At 42.8% G+C, this 25555-nt stretch overlaps 1 protein-coding gene across 3 annotated transcripts in view; it reads left to right on the top strand.

Annotated features, from left to right (window-relative positions):
• The window catches only part of Srgap3 (SLIT-ROBO Rho GTPase activating protein 3), a 244862-nt gene that overhangs the window by 141786 nt on the left and 77521 nt on the right, over window positions 1-25555 (top strand). For all 3 annotated transcript variants that reach the window (XM_026383042.2, XM_077793436.1, XM_026383043.2), the window contains one exon: window positions 21985-22047. In XM_026383042.2, coding sequence (XP_026238827.1) covers window positions 21985-22047 — 63 coding nt within the window. The remainder of the gene's footprint in view (window positions 1-21984; window positions 22048-25555) is intronic.

Raw genomic sequence — 25555 nt, 5'->3', positions numbered from 1 at the left:
CCCATGGCTTTGGCAAGGCTTTGCCCACATAAATATCCAGATACCAAGGATGAAGGGAGCTGTCACTGTTATACTCCCTGATGTCCCTGTATACTAGTTCTTTATACAGTGTCCAGCGCACTTGAGTGTGTAGAATTGAACTTACTCCTGTGAGCACTGCTCTCCTCACCTGCAAAATGGGCCCATCGTGTGGTCTCGGTGAGCCTCATCCTCTTTGTCTATCCAATGATGTTAAAAATCAGCACTTCTCAGGGACACTGTGTAGATTAAACAAATGGTGCATGTAGAGGACAGGGGCATTGTTGGAATGCTTTATGGTGTGACCTGTGTGTCTAGGTTTCTTAAATTCTTGGATTCGTAGTTCTGGTTGATCTTTTATTAGCTGTGCATCTTTGGCTTGTTTCTTGAATTCTCTGTGTCTCAGTTTCCTCATTTATGAAATGAGGATAGAAATACCCCAGAGCAGCTGCAGGGGGTGGGGCACCAAGTCAGCATGGAGAGCAGCACCCTGTAAAAACTGGCTCTAATTATATGAACACAAGTGACAGTTATTTCTAAGATAATCTAGCTCATCTCTTCTTGCCAGGTGCCAATTTTAGGGATTTGTTGACCTGGGATTGCTAGAAGCACAGGAAAGGGAACAAGATGATTTAAAATATAATCATCTCTCCATGGTCTGTATTTGCATTGTCCACTTTGAGGATTACTTCTATAGCAAAATTGCAGTCACAGGCTAATTTTCTCCTGTCACACAGTGTGCTTCTGGTCTCCTCCTGGGGCCATATTTATGAAACGTGGTCTAGGTTTAATATTTGCGTAAGCAAACATAATTAGGAAGGCAAATACAGCACACCCATAAAAAATGAATCCCACAGTGCTTTGCACAACTCCACTGACTTGACTCGGACATCTGCCAGTTTGGACTCGTGGTCCCTTTAGGAGCCCCCACCCACCGCTGCTGTCACAGTTTTGTCCCTGGGTGGGAGTGACTCACAGAGAAAGGGTCATCAGGGCCTTCAGGAAATGAAGGGTCTTTTTCCTGAGCTGAGCCCCAGGACAAGTGAGATAAATCTTTTCAGTTCTCATTTAGGCTGACAAGAGCCTGACTGGTAATGGAGGTTAACAGGGTGGAAAATAATAAAAAAAAGTCTACAGCTGAGCTCCTGGGTGCCTTGTTACCAGGTCTGTGCCTGCAGAACAAAGGAAATGACCCACCTCCTATAGCTGGGAGAGCTGGGACCAGAGCCTGGCTGGCAGATTGAGCACAGTGCAGCCCCTTTGTGTGGCTTCAGTTATATATAACCTGGGGACTGAGGCCTGTATACCTTATGTACCCAGGGTTCCTATGGCCCTCAGAATCTCCAAGGAGGCCTGGCTCTGGTCAGTTTGGGGCCTTGGACAAATTCAAGGAGAACCCAGACATGGTGGCTTTTGGCCCCTCTCATCAGTGTGGCTGAGCTTTTGGAGTTTCTCTCAGAACTGCGTCTTACTCACTAGCAGGGGGCAAGTCTCTCTGAGTCTGTTTTTTCACCCAGGAAATGGAAATGGAGAGGCAGGATCTGTCCGACTTCATAACCTACCTCTCTGTGATTCTCCATTTGCTCTGAGGCAGCTCTTTAAATTCTAGAAGCCCATGCTCCTAGAGCTTGTTTCGAGTGGGAGATGAAGATCAGCCATGCACAAGATCTTAGAGGCCATACAAAGTGACCAGGACTCTTACAGTTGCAGACATTGGAAATCCGGCTCCACCTGCTCTCAGAAAGAAAGAGAACTTGCCAGCTCTTATGGGGTGAGATTCAGGGTTGGAGGCTTCTGGAAAACAAAGGGTATTATCAGAACTCAGTCTTTGCAACTCTGCTTCAATTTCTATTTTCATTTTTTGGATAGCAGAGGAATATTTTCAAGCTAATCTATCCCCATGACCAAATTGGCCTCTAGCAGTTCCAGGCTTTCATCCTACTGGCTTCAAGTCCCTTTTCCTGGAATTAGGCTTTTGGGCTCTGATTGGCCCAGCAGAGGTTATGTGAGGGTTCCTGAAGGCACACCTGCAGCCAGAGAGATGCGGTGCTCTTGGGAAAGATGATGACCCTTAGGTTAGATGTACACTCAACTCCACTGACACATGAGACTGATAATAGGTGAGGAGTAGTTCTCCAAGAAAAAGTGGGGTGCTCTTACAAGAAGAAGGGGGAAATGAAACAATTGATGTCCATTAGGCTATCTGTTTCAGGCCCTTTATCATCTTCTGTTAGATGTCCCTGAACAAACATTGCTCATTACCTCTCAGGATGGCTCATTTCATTTGAGGACAACTGTGATCGATAGAAATGCTCTCAATGCTGAAACAAAACCTTACATTGTTTCTTTTCTCTAATTTTTTATATGTTCTTCTTAGATATACATGATAGTAGAGCATATTTTTACATATTGTGCATATATGGAGTATAACTTATTCTAATTTGTATCTCATTCTTATGGTTGTACATGATGTGGCATTTCACTGTTGTGAATTCATATATGTGCATAGGAAAGTTATGTCTGATTCATTCTACTGTCTTTCCTATTCTCATCCCCCTCCCTTCCCTCAATCCCCTTTGTCTAATCCAATGAACTACTATTCTTCCCTCCCCCATCCTTATTATGTGTCAGCATCCACATATCAGAGAGATTTAGCCTTTGTTTTTTGGGGGACTGGCTTATTTCACTTAGCATAATAGTCTCCAGTTCCATCCATTTACTGGCAAATGCCATAATTTCATTTTTCATTATGGATGAGTAGTATTCCATCATGTATATATACCACATTTTCTTTATCCATTCATCTGTTGAAGGGCACCTATGTTGGTTTCATAGCTATTGTGAATTGGGCTGGTATAAGTGGCTGCATCACTATAGTATGCTGATTTTAAGCCCTTTGGGTATATAAACCAAGGAGTGGGATAACTGGGCCAAATGGTGGTTGCATTCCAAATTTTCTCACTGGTTCTACTCACACCCTTGATCCAACCCACATTAAAACCTATCAGTTACTCAAGATGGAAATCATGACCACCCATCCAGGTTTTTCCTGCTTGTGGACAAACAGCCCTGTGATTTTACTTTGCATTTTTTTTTTCACCTGCGTGTAGTTCCTGGATCATGCTGGGTCTTCTCTGACCTGTGTAAGTTAGTATTCAGAAGCAATCAGAATACTCTAGGAAGCGCTGACCAGTTGAGAGTGGAGTGGGGCTGCCTAGACCTATGAAGATGTTTGCCTTTGGTATTTTTCCTTGCTGCCTTGTCCTGGATGGCCTCCAACTCCTGGGCTTGAGCCACCTTCCTGCCTCAGCCTCCCAAATAGCTGGGACTATAAGTGTGTAGCAGTGCACCCTGTTGACATTTGCTTTTTTGATGACAGTCTGATACTGAAGTCTCTGTCATTTAAAACCTTGAGGTATTTTTGTACCAATTATTTTTTAATCTTGCTATGAATTCTGCATGTGTTTTTTTTTAATATTTGTTCTTCAAAAATTTTATTATGTTCTAGTCAAATGGGATCAATATCCTTGTTTAAGCAATATTTAAGCAGCAAGAGGGTAACTTTTCCAAGTGGTCCTAATTCTTTCTCTGGGATAAAAACCATTTTGTAACTTTACCATGTCTTCCTTGTCTGTGTCACCTTCTTCTACAGGTCAGTTCTTTTGCCTTGTGTTTGAATATTCTCTGTCTTCTTAGAGGACAGGTACAAAGTGGGGCAGAGAGTTGAGAATGAGTTCACAATGGAGGTGACTGTGGAGCTGGGCACTGAAGGATGAATAGGAGTTGCCAAGTGGGGAAAAGAGTTTGGGAGTTCAAGGTCATAGAGAAAGGCAAGAGCACAGTGTGTAGGGTTATAACAATAAAGTCATGGTTATTTGATGTATCTGACAACATCAGAATCTCTGGCAATACCAGAGCCACACGAGCTCATATGAGGCAGTCATCAGCTGAAGTCAAGAGCTGCCAGTTCCATCAAGCTGGCCATGCTCTCTCCACTGCCCACCATCCCTGCTGTTGCCTAGTTTATTATACTTATTTGACTCCTTTATTTTGCCTCTTCAGCCTCTTATGCATTTGAGTTTACGGCCTCATCTTTAAACATTACCAGTGGGTCTTATATTTCTAGCATGCATTAGAATCCTCTGGAGGTCTTGTTAAATGCAGATTGCTGGGCTCCACCCTCAGGGTCTCTGATTTAGTAGGTCAGGGGTGAGACCTGAGAATCTGCATTTCTAACAAATTCCCAGGTGATGCCTGTGGGGGCGGAGGGGCACACAGAGAGAATGGTTTATCTAGACCAACCTCCTTCTTTTTATAGATGAGGAAACTAAGGTGAGTGCAGAGTCTAACTCTAAACCCAGGTTTTCAGCGCCAGGCACAGTACTGAATCCACCGTCCCATGTGGTCCAGCAGCTGGGAGGTTCCACGGGCACCTCACTTGCCCTTCCTTCCCACCCCTCAGCATTTCTGAGACTGGGCATTGAAGCCCATTCCATTTCCAGCCTCATTCTGTTTTCTTCAGAATCCCTAACAATAGCCATCCATTACTCTACGCTCTGATGCCTGCAGAATTTAATTACTTGCCCCAGCCGTGATGTGAATTTGATTGTTGGAAGCCATGGTGTTCTGGGGAAGCGCTAATGAGGAAAGACTCTTTGCAGAGAAGAGAGGGCATTTGGGGGGTGTGTGTTTGAAAGCAGCCATTCAGAGTGTGGCAACAAGGACTTGGTCTTGAGTGAGTTTTCTCATTCCCGCCTCGAAGATGTCCATTGCATTTCATAAATAAATCAGGGCTTTTGTGTCCAATAATTGCCTTGCTTTGTAACAGAGATCAAAAGCACCCTTGGCCTTGGTTTCCAAGCCAAGTTTATTTTTCTTTTTTTTTTTTCTTTTTTTGCAGAGTGAGGGTTTGCATACTGGAGGGTCTAGCTGTGAGGCCTGCAGGGAGGTGTGGGGAGAAAACCAAGTGGGCAAACTGCCAAGGGATGAGGAGCCTCCAGTCCATCTCCACTGTCTCCCAGGGAGATGAGCCAGCTAAGCTGGGCTTTAGCAGAATTCCCAGCTCATTCAACAAACACATGGAGGCTAGCATGACAGTAGATAAACAATTTTAGCAAACAAAGAATCAGTGACTGTGTACTGTGTGCCAGGCCCTGGGCTAAGCATTTCATACACATTTAATTCTTCAAATCTAATAGAAAGATGCTGTCATACCCCCATTTTATAGATGAGAAAACTGATGGTGATAAGTGTGGGAATGAATTTGAATCCAGATTTGTCAGACTCTAGTCCATACTTGGATGGTAAATGCAGATGCAAAAAAAAAAAAATGAGAGAGAGAGATGGATCAGACACAATGACCTGCCTTATGGATCACAAAGAGGTCAAGACAGGTGCAGAGCAGTGATTCATTTAAATGTGGCTGTGAGGGATGGTTTTCACCATCAAATTTCTTTCAGAGGGAAGAGAACCTAGGTATGTTGGGGAATATTTATGCTGGAGGCAGCATTGAAGGACAAGTGTCTCTCACAGCTTGGGGCCCCTGGGAAGCCTACTCTCAGGCAGCATGTATGGAGTTGGGGTATATTAGGGTGGATTCTTGGGATCCCACATCAGAAGAAGAGTAAGGGAAGCAGGAGGAGGCAAGTGGAGAAGCTGGGCTGTAAGAGAGGCCTCAGCTGACTCCTTGGGGAGCTGGGTGGCTCTGCAGAGCTGTCCTGAGTGTGGCCAGGAGACTGGGCCCTTACACTCTCATTGATTGGTCATAGGATGTGGGCTGCCTCCAGGACAGGGTGAGGGCTTGGGCAGATGCCACTTCAGCAGTGGCAGTTCCAAAGAGGGCTGACAGCCAATGGCGTCTGTTGGCAGTGCTTCCTGGGAGTAATTTCTCCAATCCTGAAGGGGATCTCAGTGGTGCCTCACTGTGTCCTCAAGAGATATGCAGAGAAAAGAAAGAGGCCAGACCAAAACAATGGCCAGTGGGTAGACAAGTCTGGGTCCCCTACTGTGAAGAGGTAGACAGTCTAGCACAGTGGCTAGGGTTAGGGAAGGAGTCTGGTTCCAGCTCTGTTTTGTCACTTTTCAGTCCTGCACACTGCGCCTAATTCCTCCATTCTACATTTCATCAGTTTCAATATGGAGTTAACAGTAACCTTCATTTGGTTGTTTTAAGACTTAAAAGATGACATGAAATGCCTGGCAGACAGTAAACAATCAATAACATTAAGCTTTACGAGGATGATTGCTAGGACTTGGGAAGGAATGTTGCAAAATTTAAGACGGGAGATGGGGTGGAAAGAAGATTTTATTCAGGGTGCACTAGTTAAAGAATCAGAAATAAGAAAATAAGTTCTGGAATCCACTCCCTGGTGACTTCTAACCTTGTTGGTCTCATCTCTTCTTTTATAACCTTTTACTTCTTTTTGTGGCCTTGTTCTATTGACTGGAACCTCCAGTCAGTACAGTGTGGAAGAGAGAGGCATTCTTGACTTTTAAAAGGCATGGTTCTAATTTTTCACCACTTGATATAAAAACTCCAAGCAAATTAGAAATAAACAGGAGCTCCCACAGCCTGATAAAGGGCACTTACCAAAATCTAACAGCAAATCATCCTTCCTGAGGAGAATTCAGCAAGGTGGCTGCTTATAGGATTAATATACAAAAATTAGTAATGTTCCTGTATGCCAGCCATATCCAATTAGAAAATGTCATTTAAATGCATATATTAGAAAATGAGAATGATTGAAAATTTAATGCCATTGATGGTACAAATTATCCCCATCCCAGAAGTTTTGATACAAGATGCTGTCATTGTCATTCAGACATAAATATTTCATAGTTCCTATTGTAATTTATTCTTTGCCCATGAATTATGAATTCATCAGAATTATATTTTTTTAAGTCTCAAAGATTTTTTAAAGCTTTTTATTTATTTTTAATTTCTAACTTTATAATAAGAAAATTAGGTTTATAAGGATATATATATATATATATATATATATATATATATATATACATATATATTCTATAAACATGTAAACTTGTCCATTTCCTTCAGAGAACAATTAGGCAGTATCAAGGAACAGTGAAGGAAGAACGATAGACCCTGTGACCCAGTAATTCCACTTCAAAGTAAAATCTAAAGATATTCTAAGCTGAGTGGTGTAAAACTGTAATCCTAGATACCCAGGAGGATTGCAGGTTTGAGGCCAGCCTCTGCAACTTAGAAAAACCCTGTCTCAAAATAAAAACTAAAAAGGGTTAGGGGTGTAGCTCAGTTGTAGAGTACTGGTCTAACATGCCTGAGGCCTTGGATTTAATCCCTAGTATAAAAAAACAAAAACAAAAAACAACAAAATGCACAAACAAAACTTTGTATGAGGATGTTTTTGCAGTGGTTAAATAAGCTGTGCATAGTCACCCAATAGAATATTATGCAATAGTCAAGATGAAGGAACTAGATCTCCAAGTATTACTGTGGATGAAACTTGAAAACGTACTATTAGACAAGAAAGAATAAAGTATGGTGTTTTTACAAAATTAAAGACACAGAATAGCTTACATTGTTCATATTTTTAGGTACCTCTGTGGAATAAAGCTATACAAATGTAGACTGTATAATACGTATACATACCAGCAACACAACTGAGGAAAGAGGGCAGAGGGGAGGAGATTAGGGACCCTTCAACTGCACCTTTAACATTTTTCTTCTTAAAAAATAGTTTTGAAGCAAAAATGACAAACTTTTAATAATAATATAATTTGGGTGGTGTGTTCATGGTGTTCACTCTCTTTTATGCATGGTTTAGATATTGCAGAATTGAGATTAAGGGTGAAAATCAGGAAAGATATGTTGGGATGGGTCAAAGAGGTCTTTCGGTGTCAGACTAAAGAGCTGGATTGTATTTTCTAGACATTAGAGATTCATTGAAAGTTTTTGAATATATATATTGCTGGGACTTGAGAAGGAATGTTGCCAACTTTAAGGATGACTAATTTGACATGTGCATTTGATGGCTTTGAAAGGAGAGATGCTAGACTAGAGAGAACAGTTACATTTTTTTTAAGAGAGAGAGAGAATTTTTAAATATTTATTTATTTTTTTTTAGTTTTTCAGTGGACACAACATCTTTGTATGTGGTGCTGAGGATCCAACCTGGGCCGCATGCATGCCGCTTGAGCCACATCCCCAGCCCAGAACAGTTACATTTTTTATATATATTTTTATATATATGTACTTACATACATATTACTGATGAAATGTAATTGGGGCCTGGGTCAGGGAGGTTGGTATGGGAATGGAAAGAAAGGAAGGGTGAGTGGGGGGGTAGATGTCAGGTTAATGGGTGGCTATATGGATGAGTAGATGAATGGGTAGGCTGGTGAGTGGGTGGATGGATGAGTGGATGGGTAGATGGCAGATGGATGGATAGATGGATGGATGGATAGATGCATGAGCAGATTAGTGGGAAGGTGGCTGGGTGGATGGATGGATGGATGGGTGAATAAATGGAATAGATGGCTGGTTGGGAAAATGGGTGGAAAGGTGGTGAATACATGGGTAGAGACATTTTTGAAATGCCAATGCAATCCTTATTCATATCCTGTCCACAAAGTAAGTAAAACAGAAGATGAGATTATAAAATGACAAAGGGTTAAAGTCTTAGGTCAGTGATACAGCAATAATGAATGATCAATAGTGTTTTGAATGGAACAGATTAGCCTAACAACATCCACAATCACATTGAAGATAACATGGAGAGGAGATAGCTCAAAACTGAGAAGTTTCACATTTTTGTAGATCTTGGTTTTTCCAGGAAGATGGCCTTGTCACACTCCCTAGGTAGGCTCTTGCCCTACCCTCAACCATTAGCTTCTTATCTGTAAGAGATTCAGGACTAAATCAAGGCAAAACAAAGAAAGGAAAAAAAGAATAAGCCAACATCAGGACGTAGTAACAAAAGATGACTCCTGGACTTGTCCTGGGCTGCAGAGCCCTAGCCCAGCATCCTGCTCCAACTCTATCTGCCAGCGGCAGCCAGTGGTAGGGTTGGGATTCAGTCACTTATAGCAGGAGATTCTTCAGAATGGCACTGAGCTCTGGATGTTATCTGATGTTTATGATGATCTAACGCAGAGCCTTGTAAGTAACAGTATGCTTTCTATACAAAGGGGGAGGAGTATCCATGTATTGGAATTATTTGGAGGAAAACAAAACAGAAGGAGAGGCACTTTAGAGTTCTAGCTTTCCCAGTGGAGGCAACAGAGTGGAATGGTTGAGAATGTCACCTTTATTAAGCCCTATGTCCTTGGGCACAATACTTCCTTTCTCCTGAGACTCTGTGTCCTAATCTTCAAAGTGGGGTCAATCACAGTGCCTGCCATAAATAGGTACTGTTTAAGAAAGCAGTTATTGTTGGCCCAGCTCATGCTATAGAATCAAGAAACAGTAGCTCTTATAATTATTTTTCATAACGATAAACTTTATTAGTAAGAGTACTAGAGTTCTCATTAATGATGATACAAGTGTTATTATTAACATTAATATTTAGTATTAATAGTAGAGATCTAGAAACTCCTATCCTAACCATGTCAAGTCACTTGTTCATAGCCATTCCAAGATTTCCTTGGATTTTTCAGGCCTGCTTTTTAAGTGACTTTGAAAATGGAGCTTTCAGAGTGAAGAAGGTCCCAAAGAGATGGTGGGAGTAATTGCAGGGAAGAGGATGGCAGGCATGAAGCTGGGCTCATTGCTGCAGCACATTGCCAGGCTCCTGGGTGGGCGTCCGTGGCCCACTACTGCCAAGTATGTCCAAGGCCTTCCTGCTTCCTTGCAGGCTGACATCCCAGTCCTGGCAAGAAGACTTTGAGTCTCAAATCTATTTCCAGCTTTTTGCAGAAATGAGTAATTGCCACTCATTTGGAGTTGCAGCAAAAGGAGAAATACATCAGTCTTGGAAGGGGAATTATAGAAAGGGTTTCCAGGAGCAGGGGGAAAAAATGAAAAGGAGAGGGGAAGAAAAACATGCACTGGGATGGATGTCAGGCAAAAATTAGGCTAAGGAGGATGTTTGAAGGCAAAGCATGGCAGCAGGAAACAGCCTAGTTATTGGTGACTTGAGACACATCTAGAAGGTGGAGTTAGCTGTTTAGCAGTTGGAGCTGCTGTGCTCATGGTGCACTGACCTTCCAGGATGGATCGGAGAGACTGTTCCCTCTGAGACATGCCTTTAAGCCTCTGCTTTGGAAACAAAATCCCAATGGCTTTGGGAGCTGGCCAGTGCATACATACATCATATATTTAAACAGGGAACATCTGTGGGTCTTAAGTTTTGTGATTTTGATGAACAAACAGGCCTGAGTATAGAAAAACAGAGGAGGGTCTGTTGGGACTTAGGAATGAAAGAGAGACAAAGGTTTTGTGTTTCCTGTTATTTGATTGGAGCCCTAGAACTAGGAAATCCCAAAGGTAACCCAACATGAGAACATCTACTCAAACAAAGAGTGAGCAAAGAGGCACAGGCCAGGCTGTAGCAGGGCTTGATGAGAGAAGAGAGACTATACATGGGTGACTGAGAGTAAACTGAGACACCAAATTACTTGCTGCCTGGAATTGTTCTAAAGGATTGTTTAGAATGGTGTCCCTTTGAAAAACAAAGCAGGTTGTCATTAAATCCAATAGTTTAAGATAGTTTTATTTTTTTATATATTGTTTTAGTCTGTTTTCTGTTGTTATAATTGAATGTCACAGAATGGGTAATTTATAAAGAATAAAGGCTTATTCAATTCATGCTTCTGGATCTGTGAGGTCCATGATCGAGGAGGCTTCATCTAGTGAAGGCCTTCTTACTGCAGAGTCCTGAGATGGTACAGGGATCACGTGGTGAAGTAGCAGGTGGTGGTACTAGCTAGGGTCTTTTCTCCTCTTAAAAAGTCACTAATCTGGGCTGGGGTAGAGAGCTTGCCTAGCATGTCTGAGGCACTGGATTTAATTCTTAGCACCACACATAAATACAATGAAGGTCCATTGACAACTAAAAATATATTTTAAAAAAAATTCACTAATCTCATCACAAGCACTCCACCACCCTCATGACCTCATATAATCCTAGTTACTTCTAAATACCATAACCATCTGACTTTGGAGATTAAATTTCAACATGAGTTTTAGAGGGGATTACTTCATAAAGAATGATTTCAGCATTGTACTCACTCATCTTAGTTTGTGGGGAATGCAGACATTACTTCTAAAATAAGAACTTTTCAAATATAGTTTATCAAGTCCTAGGGTCTATAGTAAGGTTTTTTTGGGGGGAGGGTACTGCTGGGGATGGAATCCTAGGCCTTGTGCATACTAAGCACATGCTCAGCCACTGAGCTATACTCCTAGCTATATAGTAAGGTTTTGAGTGTTTTCCTTCAAAAGCATAATTAACTCTGTATTGAAAACTAAATCAACTCACACATGGCAAGATTTTTGTGGTAAAGGAGCTGATTTCACTCAGGATCTCTTGTATGTCAAGAAAAATTTTTGTCTGCTGGGCTCATCTTGACTTGAATTAATATTTGTTTTGGCAAAGAAATAAAGGTCAAAGGTGGTCACCTTTTACTCCTCTCTAGTTTGGTACTGCATCTACACATCAATGAACTCATTCATGGACATTTATGGGGCTCCTTTTGTATGTAAGTGTTTATGGTTGGCATTATAGGAAGCAGAGGAAAGAATTCCAGAAGCCACAGCTCTATCCTTTTAGGAGTTTATGTTTTGACCATTTGGAGATCAGTCATTTTGCAGGAACTAGTGAAAGCTGATGCCTACTGGGGGATTTTCAGAAGGTTTTTTTTTTTTTACTCAGTGGCTGTTTTGGTATCTTGAGACTGACATGAGTACAGATTATGTTAGAATTCTTTCAAATAAACCATCATGAAAATTTATTGATTCTGTAAACTGAAGAAGTCTGTAGATAGATCCTGTCTTGGAATCACTAGATCCAGGCCCCACCAGTCCCTGACCTCTCCTGTGGTAGGTGTGATGGCTACAGGCAGCAGAGGGTTCCTACATCCTGGTTCAGCAGTCCCAGAGCAGAGATGATCTGAGAGTATGGTTAGGAGAAAGCTTCCAGGAAAGATTCTTTATTGGCTCATCCTGAGATATGTTTCTCTCTCTGGAGACAAGCCTCTGGAGTACTCTGGTGAGGTCCAGTCCCTTGCCTAGTGAACCATGTTGTATGGCCCAGTAGGTAGAGGCCAGTCCCACCCACACCTCATTTTTTGTCAACAGAAGGAGGAGGAAGGGATAAGTGAGAAAGAATGATCATGGCTTATTTGTTCCTAGCAGGGAATATGGGACAAAGAGGACTACCCTTGCTTGTAAGCAGGGACAAGGATCAGGGATGCAGATTCCTATGCAGATGGTAAGAAAGTGCATTAGACAGGTAGGCAATGACGAGGGGGCTTACCTGTCTTGGCACTTTATCTGTGACCTGGACTTATCTCCATTACATCATTGCAATGGCTTCTTTTCATCTGTGTGTATGTGCACTAGGCCCTGAAGAAGCAGACCATTGTAAATCATTCTGAGTGCTGACTTTGAAGTCAGACCAACCAAAAGTCGAATCCTGACTTTGCTGCTTTCTAACTGTGCAAGATTGGACAGATTGTTCAATTCTTCTGAACCTCCAGCTTTCTTGCATTTGCCAATAAGGATGTTAGTAGTATTTACCTTAAAGTTTTAAACTAAACAATGTATGGAAGTAACTTTGGACAATATTCAACAAATGGGAAAGTTTCCATAAAGCTAGCTGCTGCTGATAAAACAATACTTCAGAGCAGGGACAATGTCTCATTCAGCTTTGTGTCTTTGGTTCCTGGTTGAAACTGTTACCCACAAGGTATTCAATAAATGTGTGTGTGAATGGAGTCAAAGCTAGCAGCATAGGGGGAGACAGAGCAGGCAGAAGGATGGGTTCAGGGTGCACTGTGTGCCTAAATGGGTCATGGGTTGGGTCTGTTATGATGCCACAGGACTTGGTTTCAGGAGTCAGACTCTCCAGAGGCTCTCAAATGGTGGGATGCAAGAAGAATACTTGCTAAAGAGGAACACTTAGCTGTTCTGAGTTAGCAGGTCTAGGATTGTCATTTTTAATGGGCACTACTACATACAGATAGCCACCCTTTCTCTTGAGAGATAGCCCTGATTTCTGGGTTATAACTCAAATACCTCCATGGGTCAGATGGAGGGCATGGCCAGAAGAAGGGAGATGTTGGGCTCAGTAGCAAGCTGAAGAGCATAAGCTCTCTCTAAAGGGCTGCCATCTTGAAATAGTGGCTCAGGATTACCTAGAATTTCCAAAGAAATTGAAAACCAGGACTTATGAAGTCAAGGGTTATGTTTTCTCTCATACATGGAAGCTAGAGAGAAAAAAAGGGGGAATACTGGGAAATGATGTGGACCAAATTATTTTGTTATATTATGTGCCCGTACATATTTGTAATAACAAATCCCATAATTATGTACAACTATAATGCACCAATAAAGAATAGAGAAAAAAGAACATAATACCTTATTTTAAAAAATAAGGACTTACAAGAGAACTTTCCTGATCTTCAAATGCTGGGAAAATATTAAGATTTTCTAAAAGCACTGAAAGGCCAAACAAAACACATCTGCAGGCCACAAGCTGTCACTTGGAGGCCTTGGTTTAAAGCAGTATTTCTCACTGAGGGGTGACTTTGCCCCCTAGGGAACATTTAACAATGTCTGGAGATAATTTGGGGATGTGAGGAGGGAAAGGTGCCAACATCTAGTGGGAAGAGGTCAGGGATGCTGCTAAACATCCTGCCATGCATAACATGATTCCCATGACAAGGAGTTGTCTGTCCCTAAGGAAGTTAGCTATGGGTAGGAGAAAGAAGCAGAGGAGCCCCACAGAATTGGGGCACCTGCCATCACGGTGCCTGGTCTTGAGGTTGGTGAGTCTCATCTTATAGGCCTGTTTGCAACAGAAAGGCAGGACCATGCCCTTTCAACCCCACGAAAACCATGGCTGCCACAGCTAGGCCTTCTTTGACCTGATGTGTAGATGTTTTCACTGTCCCCACACTTCCTCTGCATGAAGGAGGCAGCATGCCACCTCCAACCTTGGCAGGCATGAAGGTAATGTGAAAAATGTGGCCAACAATGCTCATATGTTGCTACTTGGGTCCCCAAGGGCTGGGTGTGGTGGCCTGCTAGGATCAACAGGGTTTTGGCCTTCTGTTCCTGGTGGAATGTTTGGTTTGGGTTCCTCATTCAGTAGTTTTTGGAAGTGTTGTTTAGAATATTTCCCTTCCCAACTGTAAAATAATAATGCCTTGAGTCCTGTGTAGTTCAGTGGCTACTCACTAAGCATCTGCTCTGTGGCCAGCTCTGGGCTGGGTGTGGCAAACAGAGACTCAGGCAGGTTCCATCTAGTGGCTTATAGTCCTATTGAGGAAATATAAGAACAGACCCACAGGCCTGCCCCATCTGTTATGGTTTGACTCTAAGGTGTTCCCCTCCCCACCCCACCCCCCCAAAAAATTTCCCATGTAAATGTAGGAATATTCAGAGGTGAAAGGTTTAGATTTTTTTTCATTTTTTGAATAAATTTTTTTTTAGTTGTTGATAGACCTTTATTTTATTTATTTATATGTGGTGCTAAGAATTGAACTCAGTACCTCACACATGCCCCAGCCCACTTTTTAAAATTGGTTCTAATTAGTTACACATGATAGTAGAATGCATTTCGACCCATTATACACAAATGGAGCACAACTTTTCATTTTTCTGGTTGTACATAATGTAGAGTCATACCATATGTGCAGTCGTACATGTACCTAGGGTAATGATGTTCATCTCATTCCACCATCTTTCCTGCACCCAAAGGTTTTGATTTTGAGGGCTGTGATCTAATCAGTCCATCCTTGTTTGAATGGATTGACTGGATGGTAACTGTAGGCTATTGAGGTGTGGCTGGGAGCATACCCTGGAAGGGTTCATTTTCCCTGCAGCCCCTTCCCCTATCTCTCTCTACTTCCTGGCTGTGATGAACAGAGCTTGCTCCTCCATCATACCCTTCCACTATGTTCTGCCTCTTCTTAGGCCCAGAACAGGGGACTCAACCAACCATGGACTAAACCTCTGAAACCATGAGCCAGAATAAAACAAAAGAACAAAACATCGTTTTTATTAGGTATTGGTCAAAGCAAGGAAAAGCAGACTAACCATCTAGTCCACCCTCCATATCCTGTGCTGCATCTTTATGAAGCACAGCCCTGAACATCATGGTTTTTGGCCCCCAAACCTTCAGTTCTGCTCTGAAATAAGTCAGTGCTCCATCAGCCTTCAGGATCTGGCCCAGCCTTCATTCCCAGCTTACATCTTCCTCCTTTTGTAAACCACTCTTTTTACATTCCCAGGTTCCTGCCTGTGCTCTGTACTCATCTCCTCTTTTTGCTACCTAAAAGGCTATCTCTGGCCATCCATGCAAGGTGGGATGGTTCTGGGAGCACAACCTCCCCATCACTACCTTTTACATTCCCTTACTTCCCTTCTGTGTCCTGCCTTATAACAAGGAGTGTTCTTGACCTTCTACCCCACCATACTGGGATATTCCTAAGGCAAGAGTTAATAAAAGATTTGACTTTGTATCTTCTCTTCTCTAAACAACTTCCTAGCCTCCTCACTGGCATCTCATGAGTGTTGATTCATTCTGTTCTGCATTTTCCTGGGCACATCATTTGTGTCCCATGCTGTGCCAGGCACTGCCATATGTGTTATCTCTTTTCCTCCTCATAGAGACTCCACGATACCTGTGATACCATTCCACTTATACAAATAAGGAAACCAAGGCTTAGAGGAACTGTCCCTTCATTCATGCATAGATTTGCTCAGAACATTTATTGAGCATCCATCCACTGTGTGACAAGTTCCATAGCATTGCAGGGATGCAGGAATGTGGCAGTGAGATGCTGCAGATGGGTACCAGGAAGCACACTCTGAGACATCTGAATTTATTTATTTACTTTTTAATACTTTTTTAAATTTGTTTATTTTTATGGGGTGCTGAGGATTGAACACAGGGTCACACATGGAAGGCAAGAGCTCTACCCCTGAGCTACCACCCCACCCCAAGACATCTGAATTTATCATCTAGAATGGCTGGGAAGCAATCTTGGGATAACCCTTGGAAGTGTGAGGAAAGGGCCAAGGAGATGGGAAGGTCAAGTGCAAAGCAGATGGCCTAACTAGAAGCCTTAATCAGCTATGGGGTGTGCTAAAGAGGGAATGACCCTTCAGGGCTGAGACCTGAGAAGCAAGTCCTATGACCCATCCTTATCAGTCTTTGAATGAGGCTGCACCCAGAGGGATGTCACCTTGTCCTTTAAGGCTATGCCTGAAGGGCACTTTGAGCTCAGAACTGTCTGCCTGCAGCATATGCAGCAGCCGTGGAATCTGAGAGAAAGTCTCTTTGCTGTCATGGGGCTTACATCCCAGCAGGAGAAACAAAGAATGAGTGAAAAAACAAGTAAATAACAAGACTGTTGCCCCTCACTGCACAAGTGCAGAAAAGACAAACAGGTTCTTGTTCTGATGCTCTTAAATTTAAAGGATTAAATTTGGGGGAACATCATTAAAGGGGGGAATTGTAGTGGCACCCCCTCCTCCACAGAAAATCATAACTAAGCTTCTCCAGAAATCTTTACCATAATTGATTTCAGGACTATCAGCAAAAGAGTCTCTATAAAAGAGTTCAATGTAGGTAAACTTCCTATTTTCCTGTTGCTCTCTTTTACTTGGCCACTAAACTGGAAGAAATCAGCATTCCAGGTGCTAAACGCCCCTTTACTAGTTTTCATAAACATTAATCCAGTATAGTAGTTTGTAGAAGTGTATTTGCAAATGCAAAATTTGATTAAAAAAAAGACAAATCCTTTAACAAGGCCTCTGACCTTGAGCTAGAGCCTCACAGAGATGTCTACATTTCTAAGATAAGTTACCAATTTGGCTCCATGGTAACAGCTGGCAGGGGAGGAAAGAAAGGGGAGAAGAAGCTCTCCCCTTCTCAGGTGTTGTCCTTGAAGAGTTAACCTGCCCAGAACAATGAAAGAAAAAGCTACTTTTATGTGAACCTCTGCAGATTGTGAACTTGTGAGCCCTCCCTTATATGCTGGGTATAAAGTTCTGAAACTACCTGAACTCAGGGTTCAGGGGATTCATTGATTATAGTGAAAGCTGTGCCCTCTGAACCTGGCTGCGGCCAAATAAAACTGTTTCCTGCTATCTTTGGTGCCCAGCTTTGTCTGTCCCCTACAACCATTTTACAGATGGGGAAGTTGAGATGCCAAGAGGTTCAATAAATGAAAGCCTCACCTCCAATTCAGGTCTCTATAGCTCAAAATCCACCCTGACCCACTGCATAACCAGACCTACTCTGAGCACGGGCTCAGGAGTCAAGCTAAGGAGCTGAGACTTGATCCTGTGTACAAGGGGAAAGGACACAGAGAAATATATTTCTAGGACATTTGGGTATAGACGTGAAGAATGAATGATTAGATCAAAGAGACAAGCTGTGGAGACTTTGTTAAGAGGCAGCTTCAGAAATTTGGGTCTGTAATGATGATGATAATGTGCTCCAGGAACTGGTGGGGGAAATGAGGCTGGATCCCTGAGGATGCTTTTGGCTGCAAGTAACAGAGAACCCCAGCCACAGGAGTGAAAGTAGACTAGGAGGCTGGCTCTAGGATTTTGGTTCCATCAGTTACCCAGGAGGTCATGAAAGGAGTCGAGTTCCTTTTGCTCTGCCATCCCGAAGGCAGCTTCTTCTTTTGGTCCTAAGATGCCTGCTGGTAGCAATCAGGGCTACATATTTTTTTTTCTAGAACTTAACAGAAATGCTAAAATCTTCTCTTTAATGGTATAAGTCCTCTTTTTCTGTCCAGGTAAGTCATATACTCAACACAGAAGAATCCAGAATGTTTTTTTGGGATGGAATAATCTTCCCTGTAAGAACTGGGTTGAAGGAATGAATGCAGGGTCAAATGCATGGCTTCAGTAGGAAGCAGGAATGGCAAGAAGGGTTGACAGGGAGGTAAACCCCATTGCCTGCTACATAGGATTAGGCAGTTTGAAAACAGCACATAGTGATATATTGAAGAGGAGAGATAACTATATATATAATCATATAACTCCAGAGTAAGTAAGATATTATTCCATTGGCCAAAATTGAGAAGATAAAGAGAGTTTGGTTTCAGAAGTTCACTTTTGGATACTTTAATTTTGATGTAATGAGGGTACAGCCGTATTGATTTGTACCCTTTGAAGATATGGTTCTTTGAACTTGGCTCAAGGTTGTGTAGGATGGAGCCCAGGAGAGAGGCTCATGGAGATGGTGATATGGCTTCTGGTTACTGGTGCTGACATCAGGGACTTGTTGTGGAACCAGGTGGAAGCGGCTGAGAAGGCATAGCTGGAGCAAGGCAGGACTCAGCAGGGCTGCTTCTAGGATGGGGTCCCTGAATGACAGGCATCCCTGCCTATGTGCACAGTGGCAGGGATAAGACACTAGAAGCAACCTAAATGTGCATCTCTAAAGAGCTGGTTAAGTTAACTATTCTGCCTCTGGTGTGTGGAATACAGTGTGAAAGAGCTATCTTGGTTGCAACAGAAAAATCTATCATTAAGTAGAAAAGCAAGATGCAGAGGTTTGTGTTAAAAGAGATCATATGATATCCAAATGTGTACTTGCATATCCACTGTTTCTGGAAGGCATCAGAAGAAACTTTTCATAGTTCCTCTGGGTGGGATTCTGGGAGCCTGGGAATCTTTTCTTCTTACCTTGTCAGCTGATGGAGTTTCTTGCACCGTGTGCATTTATTACCTATGACAAAAGTTAGATCATAAAAATAAATACATAAGCAATAGGCTTTTAAGTGTCAAAGATATTAGTGATCTGGAGGACTGACAGGAAGCCACTGAGTGGTGCTGGAGAGTCTGGAGTCAGCTGCAGTAAGGCACACATCATGGGAAGAGGTCACAGGGGAAGCTGAGGCACTGAACTGCCCAGAAAAACACAGAGAATAGGGGGGGTAACTGGTTGGGTTCATTGAGCACCACTGTAAAAGCAGGGATGCTGCTGAAGGCCCCCAGTTAACTCTACACAGGCTCCACCTTTTTTTTTTTTTTTTTTTGTACCAGGTATTGAACCCAAGGTTGCTTAACCATTGAGCCACATCTTCAGCCCATTTTTATGTATTATTTTGAGACAGGGTCTGATGCTGGCTTTGAACTTGCTGTCCTCCTACCTCAGCCTCCCGAGCTGCTGGGATTTCAGGAGTGTGCCACCACACCCAGGCCACTTTTATTTTGGAATGGGTCCCTTTGTTTTAGCCACTGGAGCTGGAAAGACACCTAAACAGATCTGTGAAATCACTCCCAGAGCTTTAGGCTACATGTTGGATCTGATGTAGAAACAACTAACTTTAAGTAATTCTTGGCATTCTAGACCCAGATGCTGAGAGACAGGGCTGTAGGGCAAGAAGAAGGAGCCCAAGAAGTCATTTTTCAAACTGGACATGGTAGCACATGCCTGTAATCTCAGTGACTCGGGAGGCTGAGGCAGGAGGATTGCAAGTTTGAGGTCAGCCTCAGCAATTTAGCAAGGCCCTAAGCAACTCAGTGAGACCCTGCCTCAAAATAAAAAGTAAAAAAAAAAAAAAAAAGGTCATTTTTCTGGTACTGAGCCTCCTAACCCAACCAAGAGTTGGAGGAAGGCTGATCTTTGCCCGCCAGCAGCTGGTGTAGCTGTGAGGCTGAGGGAGATAAACAGAGAGCACAATGGCTCAGCTGCTCAGAGAGCAGAGATCAGGAGGACTCCCACTTGCAAACCTATTATGGCAGTCCATGCAAATAGGAAGAGTGTCTTAGAGCACTCAGGCTGCTGTGACAAAGTGTCATGAACTGCATGGCTTATAAAGACAGAAAATGATTTTTTAATGTTTTGGAGGCTGGGAAGTATAAGATCAAGATGTTGGCAGATTTGGAACATGATGAGGACCCTTATCCTGGTTCACAGATGGCAGCTTCTCACGGTGGAAGAGGCTCGCTAGCTCTCCGAAGTCTCTTCTGAGGGCACTAGTCCCATCAAGAGAGTTCCACCTTTGTGACCTCCTGAGGCCTCATCTCTTACTACCTTTACCCAGGGGGTGAGGATTTCAACATAGGAACATTGGGAGGATACAAACATTCAGAGCATAGCAGAGACTACTTACTAAAATAACAATAAATACAATAACAAGAATCCTAAACTTTTTTGGAGATAACTGCCTCATTGTTTTCATGTCCTTCAGTATCTTGTTAGTCACCTCATGCAAAAAGATTTATGATTAATGAAACTACACACTGCAGCTCCCTCTCAGAAAGTCTCCAAGTACCTAAGATTCTTAAAGGCACTGAAAAGTCCTACATTAAGCTAACTTAGATATCTAACTTTATTCAAGAAGCTTCTCCCAAATGCATGTGGTCACAGAAGTCACTGTCATTTTAATGTAATAACTGACAGTGATATCCAGACCACGCTTCAGGAAGAGTTTTAGTTTAATCTTTTTATTTAAGGATGAGGTACCTTAAGTAAAGGGAAATAACTTTACAAGTCTCCATGGTTACTTGGTAACACAATGGATGTAAGAACCTACATCTCCTATCTTGTGCCTAGGTGGATTTTCTGCCAACCTACATGGCTGCTGTCCCCTTATTGGCGTGGACATATCAGCAGTGTGGACCTGCTGTTATGTCAGAATCCAGGCAATGATAGGGCAAGAATCGGTGGCTCGGGGAACTTGCATGCAAGAGGCTGCACTGAAATTTAACTTTAAGTAATTCTTGGCATTCTAGACCCAGAAGCTGAGAGACAGGGCTGTAGGGCAAGAAGAAGATTTAATTCATGTTGGAAAAAACAAACCAAGATTTAATTCATGTTGAACCAGGCCCTGAAAGCCTGGATATCCATATCCAAATGGGTGCTAAGTGCTGGCTCCTGGCCAAGACAGTCCTTCTGCAAGCAGAAAGTCACTGACTTGCTGGGCATTTCCTGGATGCAGGGAGAGTTTCCATTACTCTCACAAGGAAATGTGGTGCTAGCTCATTGTTACTCAAACTGAGACCTATGGAACCCTATGCTCGAGAGCTGTTCAATCAACACTGAGCAAGGAAAACATTCTCTGGTCATTCTAGCTTAGGACACAGAATTCAAGAAAGATTCCTTGAGGTTTTCCAGAATCTTTAACATGCTCACATTGCTATGAGCCACCAGGGTAAGGAAGTGATGTGTAGAATTCCCTGACTATATGACTAGGGAATTCCTTTTGCAAGAAGTTTAATTTGTTTTACACATAAGTTTGAGGAATTCAGATCTAGATCAATGAGGTTCATTGATTTTTGCATTCCTTCCCACCTCATCCCAAACATTCCTGCCCTTTCTGTGTTGAAAAGAAATTGCTGAACACAACCAGAAAATGTCTCCCCTGACATTTAAAAAAAAAAATAAAAGTGCAAGGATGTGGCTCAATGGTTAATGCCCCCCCGTTTCAATCCCCAGGAACCTCCTCCCCGCCAAAAAATTAAGCCTGGCACAGTGGTATATGCCTGTAGTCCCAGCTACTCAAGGATTGTAAGGCCATCCTGGGTAATGTAGTGAGACCCTGTTTCAAAATAAAAAATAAAAGGATAAAAAAGGGCTGGGGACACACCTGCTTAATGGTACACCATAATCAGTAGCACACATACAAAAATTTAATTGATGCATAACATTTGTATGTATTTATGGGGAACAGTATGATAATTCCATTTGTGTATATGATGTGTAATAATGAAATCAGGGTAATTCGCATTTCCATCTTCTCAAATATTCATCATTTCTGAATGTTGACATTTGTTCTTTCATATTTCAGAGTAAGGAGATTGGCCTGCAGATGCATGAGGAGCTCCTGAAGGTGACCAATGAGCTCTACACAGTAAGTTCTGCCCAGGCTCACTGCTGTTGGGGATTGGGTCGCTTGTTTTCAGTACCCAGAGTTGGAGGGAGGCAAAACAGAGGTCTGGGATGACTATGGGCATTTTTGATGTATCTTGTGCTGCAGTCACAGTGGACATCATGTCAGGCTATAATGATTCACAACCCCAGCTTCTGATTCTTTGTATCTGTGGTAGGGCCCAGGCATGTTAGTTGTTAAAATTCACATGAGATTCAAATGACCTTCCAGATATGGGATGTTATATTATGAAAGCAATGGACACAGAGCTGAGTTTGGGTAGCCTGTGTGTGAAGGCACTGAGAGCAGAGATGTGGACTCTAGAGCCACTGGGGCTATTCCTTACTTTGGGACTTGAAGCAGGCATGCAGTTCAGGTCTTTGCATCCTCACCTGCACGATGGAGCCCCATTCTGAGTTTGATGTGAGGTGTTGGGCATGTGGGCCTGTCTTGCTGTTTCCAGGGGATAATTTTACAAGATCATTTTGGCCCAAGGCTAGCCTTATTACGTGCTAGAAGTCAAAGTCCAGCTGCACTTGAGAAGGGTGTTAGAATCGAAGATGGCAAGTGAGTTGGGAGTACAGACATCCTGGGTTATGGTGCAGGTGCTCACAGGCTGTGCTTTGAGCAGGCTTTGACTTCTTTGGAGAGGAATGTGGGGAGTCCCATGCATAGTCTTGGGGAGCAGGTTAAATACCAGACCTCTCACCTTCCTATAGCACTCAGAGTAGAACTATTGTTGTAAATACATAGAGGTTCCTTATAAAGCTTTTCATTAAAAGTCTATGTGAGTGGGAAGAGGATTCTGCATCTAAAATGACATTTGAAAATTCCCAAGATGAGGGAAAAGAACTGTGTGCTGTTTGAAGCCCCTTCTCTTTGGTACTGCTTCTGTATTGACATCCTATACAGCCAGCAGGTGGCAGACTCCTCAGGGACTCTGCACCTTTGTCCAGTTCCTGGACCTCAGGTGGAAGACCTGGATCTTGGGCAAGGCATTTGCTTTTCTGGGCCTCAGCTTCCCAATCAGAAAAATGGGTGTAAGTGTTCCTAAGTAAATGTTGAAGCTTGTAATTCTATGAATCCAAGTTAAGGAGTAAAAGTTGAGTCCTGGACAGTTTTCAGTTGGATCATTCTTAGGGTAAAGGAAGAATTGCTGCTTTACAATGTGAAGTATTTTGCATCAGCTGGTCATTGAGGGGCAGAGTAGCCCACTGACTTAAAGCACAGACTCTGAAGCCAAAATCTGGGTTCAAAGCCAATTGTAAAAAAGAAATAATAGTAAAGCTGTCCCTTTGTATCAATAGGGATTTGGATCCAGGACCTCCTGTGGATTCCAAAATCTGTGTATGCTCAAGTCCCTTAGGTTAAAGGGCACAGTATTATGCATTCTCCTTTGCACTTAAAACCATCCCTAAGTTACTTATAATACCTAACTCAATGTAAATGTATGTAAGTGTTTGTTATATTGTATTGCTTTGGGACAAGAAAAGAAGTATTTGCATGCTCAGCAGAGATGCAGTTTTTTCCCAGATACATTCAACCTGCAGTTGGCTGAATGCTTTGATGTAGAACTAGCAGATGGGTGGGGGAGCTGACTGTACCTACTCACTGCATGTTCTTTTGAGAATTGAAAGGAGGTTGTGTTTGTAAAGTGTGTTTAGAACATAATGAAGCAGTGAATCAGGGGTTAGTAATGTTACTATCACCGTCATCATCATCTCACCCTTGATGAGTTTGGGTGGCTTACCTTCCCCCATAGCATTCCACTACCTGAGCTCCACATCCCAGGGCCCTGGGACCACGGGGGTCCCTGTCCTTCCCTCCACCCTCCAGCTGCACTCCTCTCTGGCACTTTTCATTGCCCCAAATACCTCCACTCTCTGCTTCTTATCACTGCACTTCTTGTCTATAATTGTCTTTTTTGCTCCTTGGCTTGTTTTTGTCAAACTCATTTTTCAAACTCAGATTAAACCCCAACACTTTCTGCAAGGCACCACCATTGGGCTTTGAGTTCTATGGCGGTTTTCCAAAGATCTCTTGGTGTCAACATCTCTCCCATGTTGGAATGCTTGGAGTCAGGTCTTCACTGGATGTGTATCGCTGCACTAAAGGCCCAAAGGCCCACATTGAATAGCTGTGTGGCCTTGGGCTCATCCTTCACCTCCCAGTTTCACCCATGAAAAATGGGGCTGGTCATCGTTCTGCAGCTTGTAGATTGGGCAGTTTCAGACTGTTGTCAGAGATCAAGAGGATGGTGGTATCTCTCTGTGACCCTCATGGTGCTGGTGCCTAATGGGCCCTGAATCTAGCAGATGCTCTGTGCACAGCTGCCTGTGAGCAGGAGATGGGGCAGTGGTTCCCCAGCTGTTTGAGGCCCTCAGGGTGCCAGCAGTACCCCTCAAGATCCTTTATTCTTGACTGCACACTAAGTCTTCAGTACATTTGGCCCTCCATATCTGCAGGTTCTGTATCCCATGGATTCAACCAACTGAGGATAGAAATTTTTTTTTCATTGCATCAATTCTAAACAGATTCTTTTTTTTGTCTCCATTCCCTAAACAATATAGCACAGTAGAACCACTGCTTACGTGCTTACTTAGCACTGTATTAGGTGGTGTAAAAAATCAGTACACCGGAGGATGTGTGTAGGTTTTTGCAAATACTAGGCCATTTTATGTAGGGGACCTGAGCGAGTGTGGATTTTGATGTGGGAGGTGCTTGGAATCACCCTGCACAGATAATGAGGGATGACCCTAGTCAAAGGCATTAAATTCAAGCATTTGGGGCTGCCTGCTCTGGACCCATTGCCACTGTAGGGCACCATGGGGGATCGGGAACATTTCAGAGTTGTTCTTTCTCTCAGGTTCTTGCCCATCCTTGGTGCTCCCTGGGTGCTGACTAAGCAGAGGAAGAGGAATGAATTGTGAATAAATGAGAGGAATTGATTTTGCCTACAAGGAGTGGAGAATCTGGGCAGAGAGAAGGAGTAAAACATGTGAACTCTTGATATAACCCAAGATGGAGCCTAGTACTTGTAGACACGTGGGCTTGCATGGGAGACACCGAGCAGGAACAGTGTGGAGAACAAGGGGTGAAACTTGTTCTCCACAGTGTGCCCAGAGCCCTTCATAGTGCTGACCTCCTTGAAGCCTTCAGTGCTTGTTTCTTGAGTGAAGACATGAGAGGATGTGAGCAGACGTGTGAGAGATTGATTGAGAGAAGGAGTGGGGAAGAGAGGAAAAGAAGGACAGGATTCAGAAAACTGATGGCCCCAGGTGGGCCACAGTAATAAGAGATGAACTTGAGCTTGGTGCCTTTGGAAGGATAGGAATTAACATATTATGTCCCATCTTGCCATTTATGGAACACCTAAAAAACTTAAATTGAGCAACATGGTAACTTTGAAATAAATATTCATTTTTAAAAAATATTTATTTCTTAGTTGTAGTTGCACAATACCTTTATTTTATTTATTTTTATGTGGTGC

This window comes from Urocitellus parryii, chromosome 16, assembly GCF_045843805.1.
Source record: "Urocitellus parryii isolate mUroPar1 chromosome 16, mUroPar1.hap1, whole genome shotgun sequence".
Taxonomy (NCBI): Eukaryota; Metazoa; Chordata; class Mammalia; order Rodentia; family Sciuridae; genus Urocitellus; species Urocitellus parryii.
Note: the sequence above shows the minus strand (reverse complement) of the source record. Positions and strands in the feature narration are given on the sequence as shown.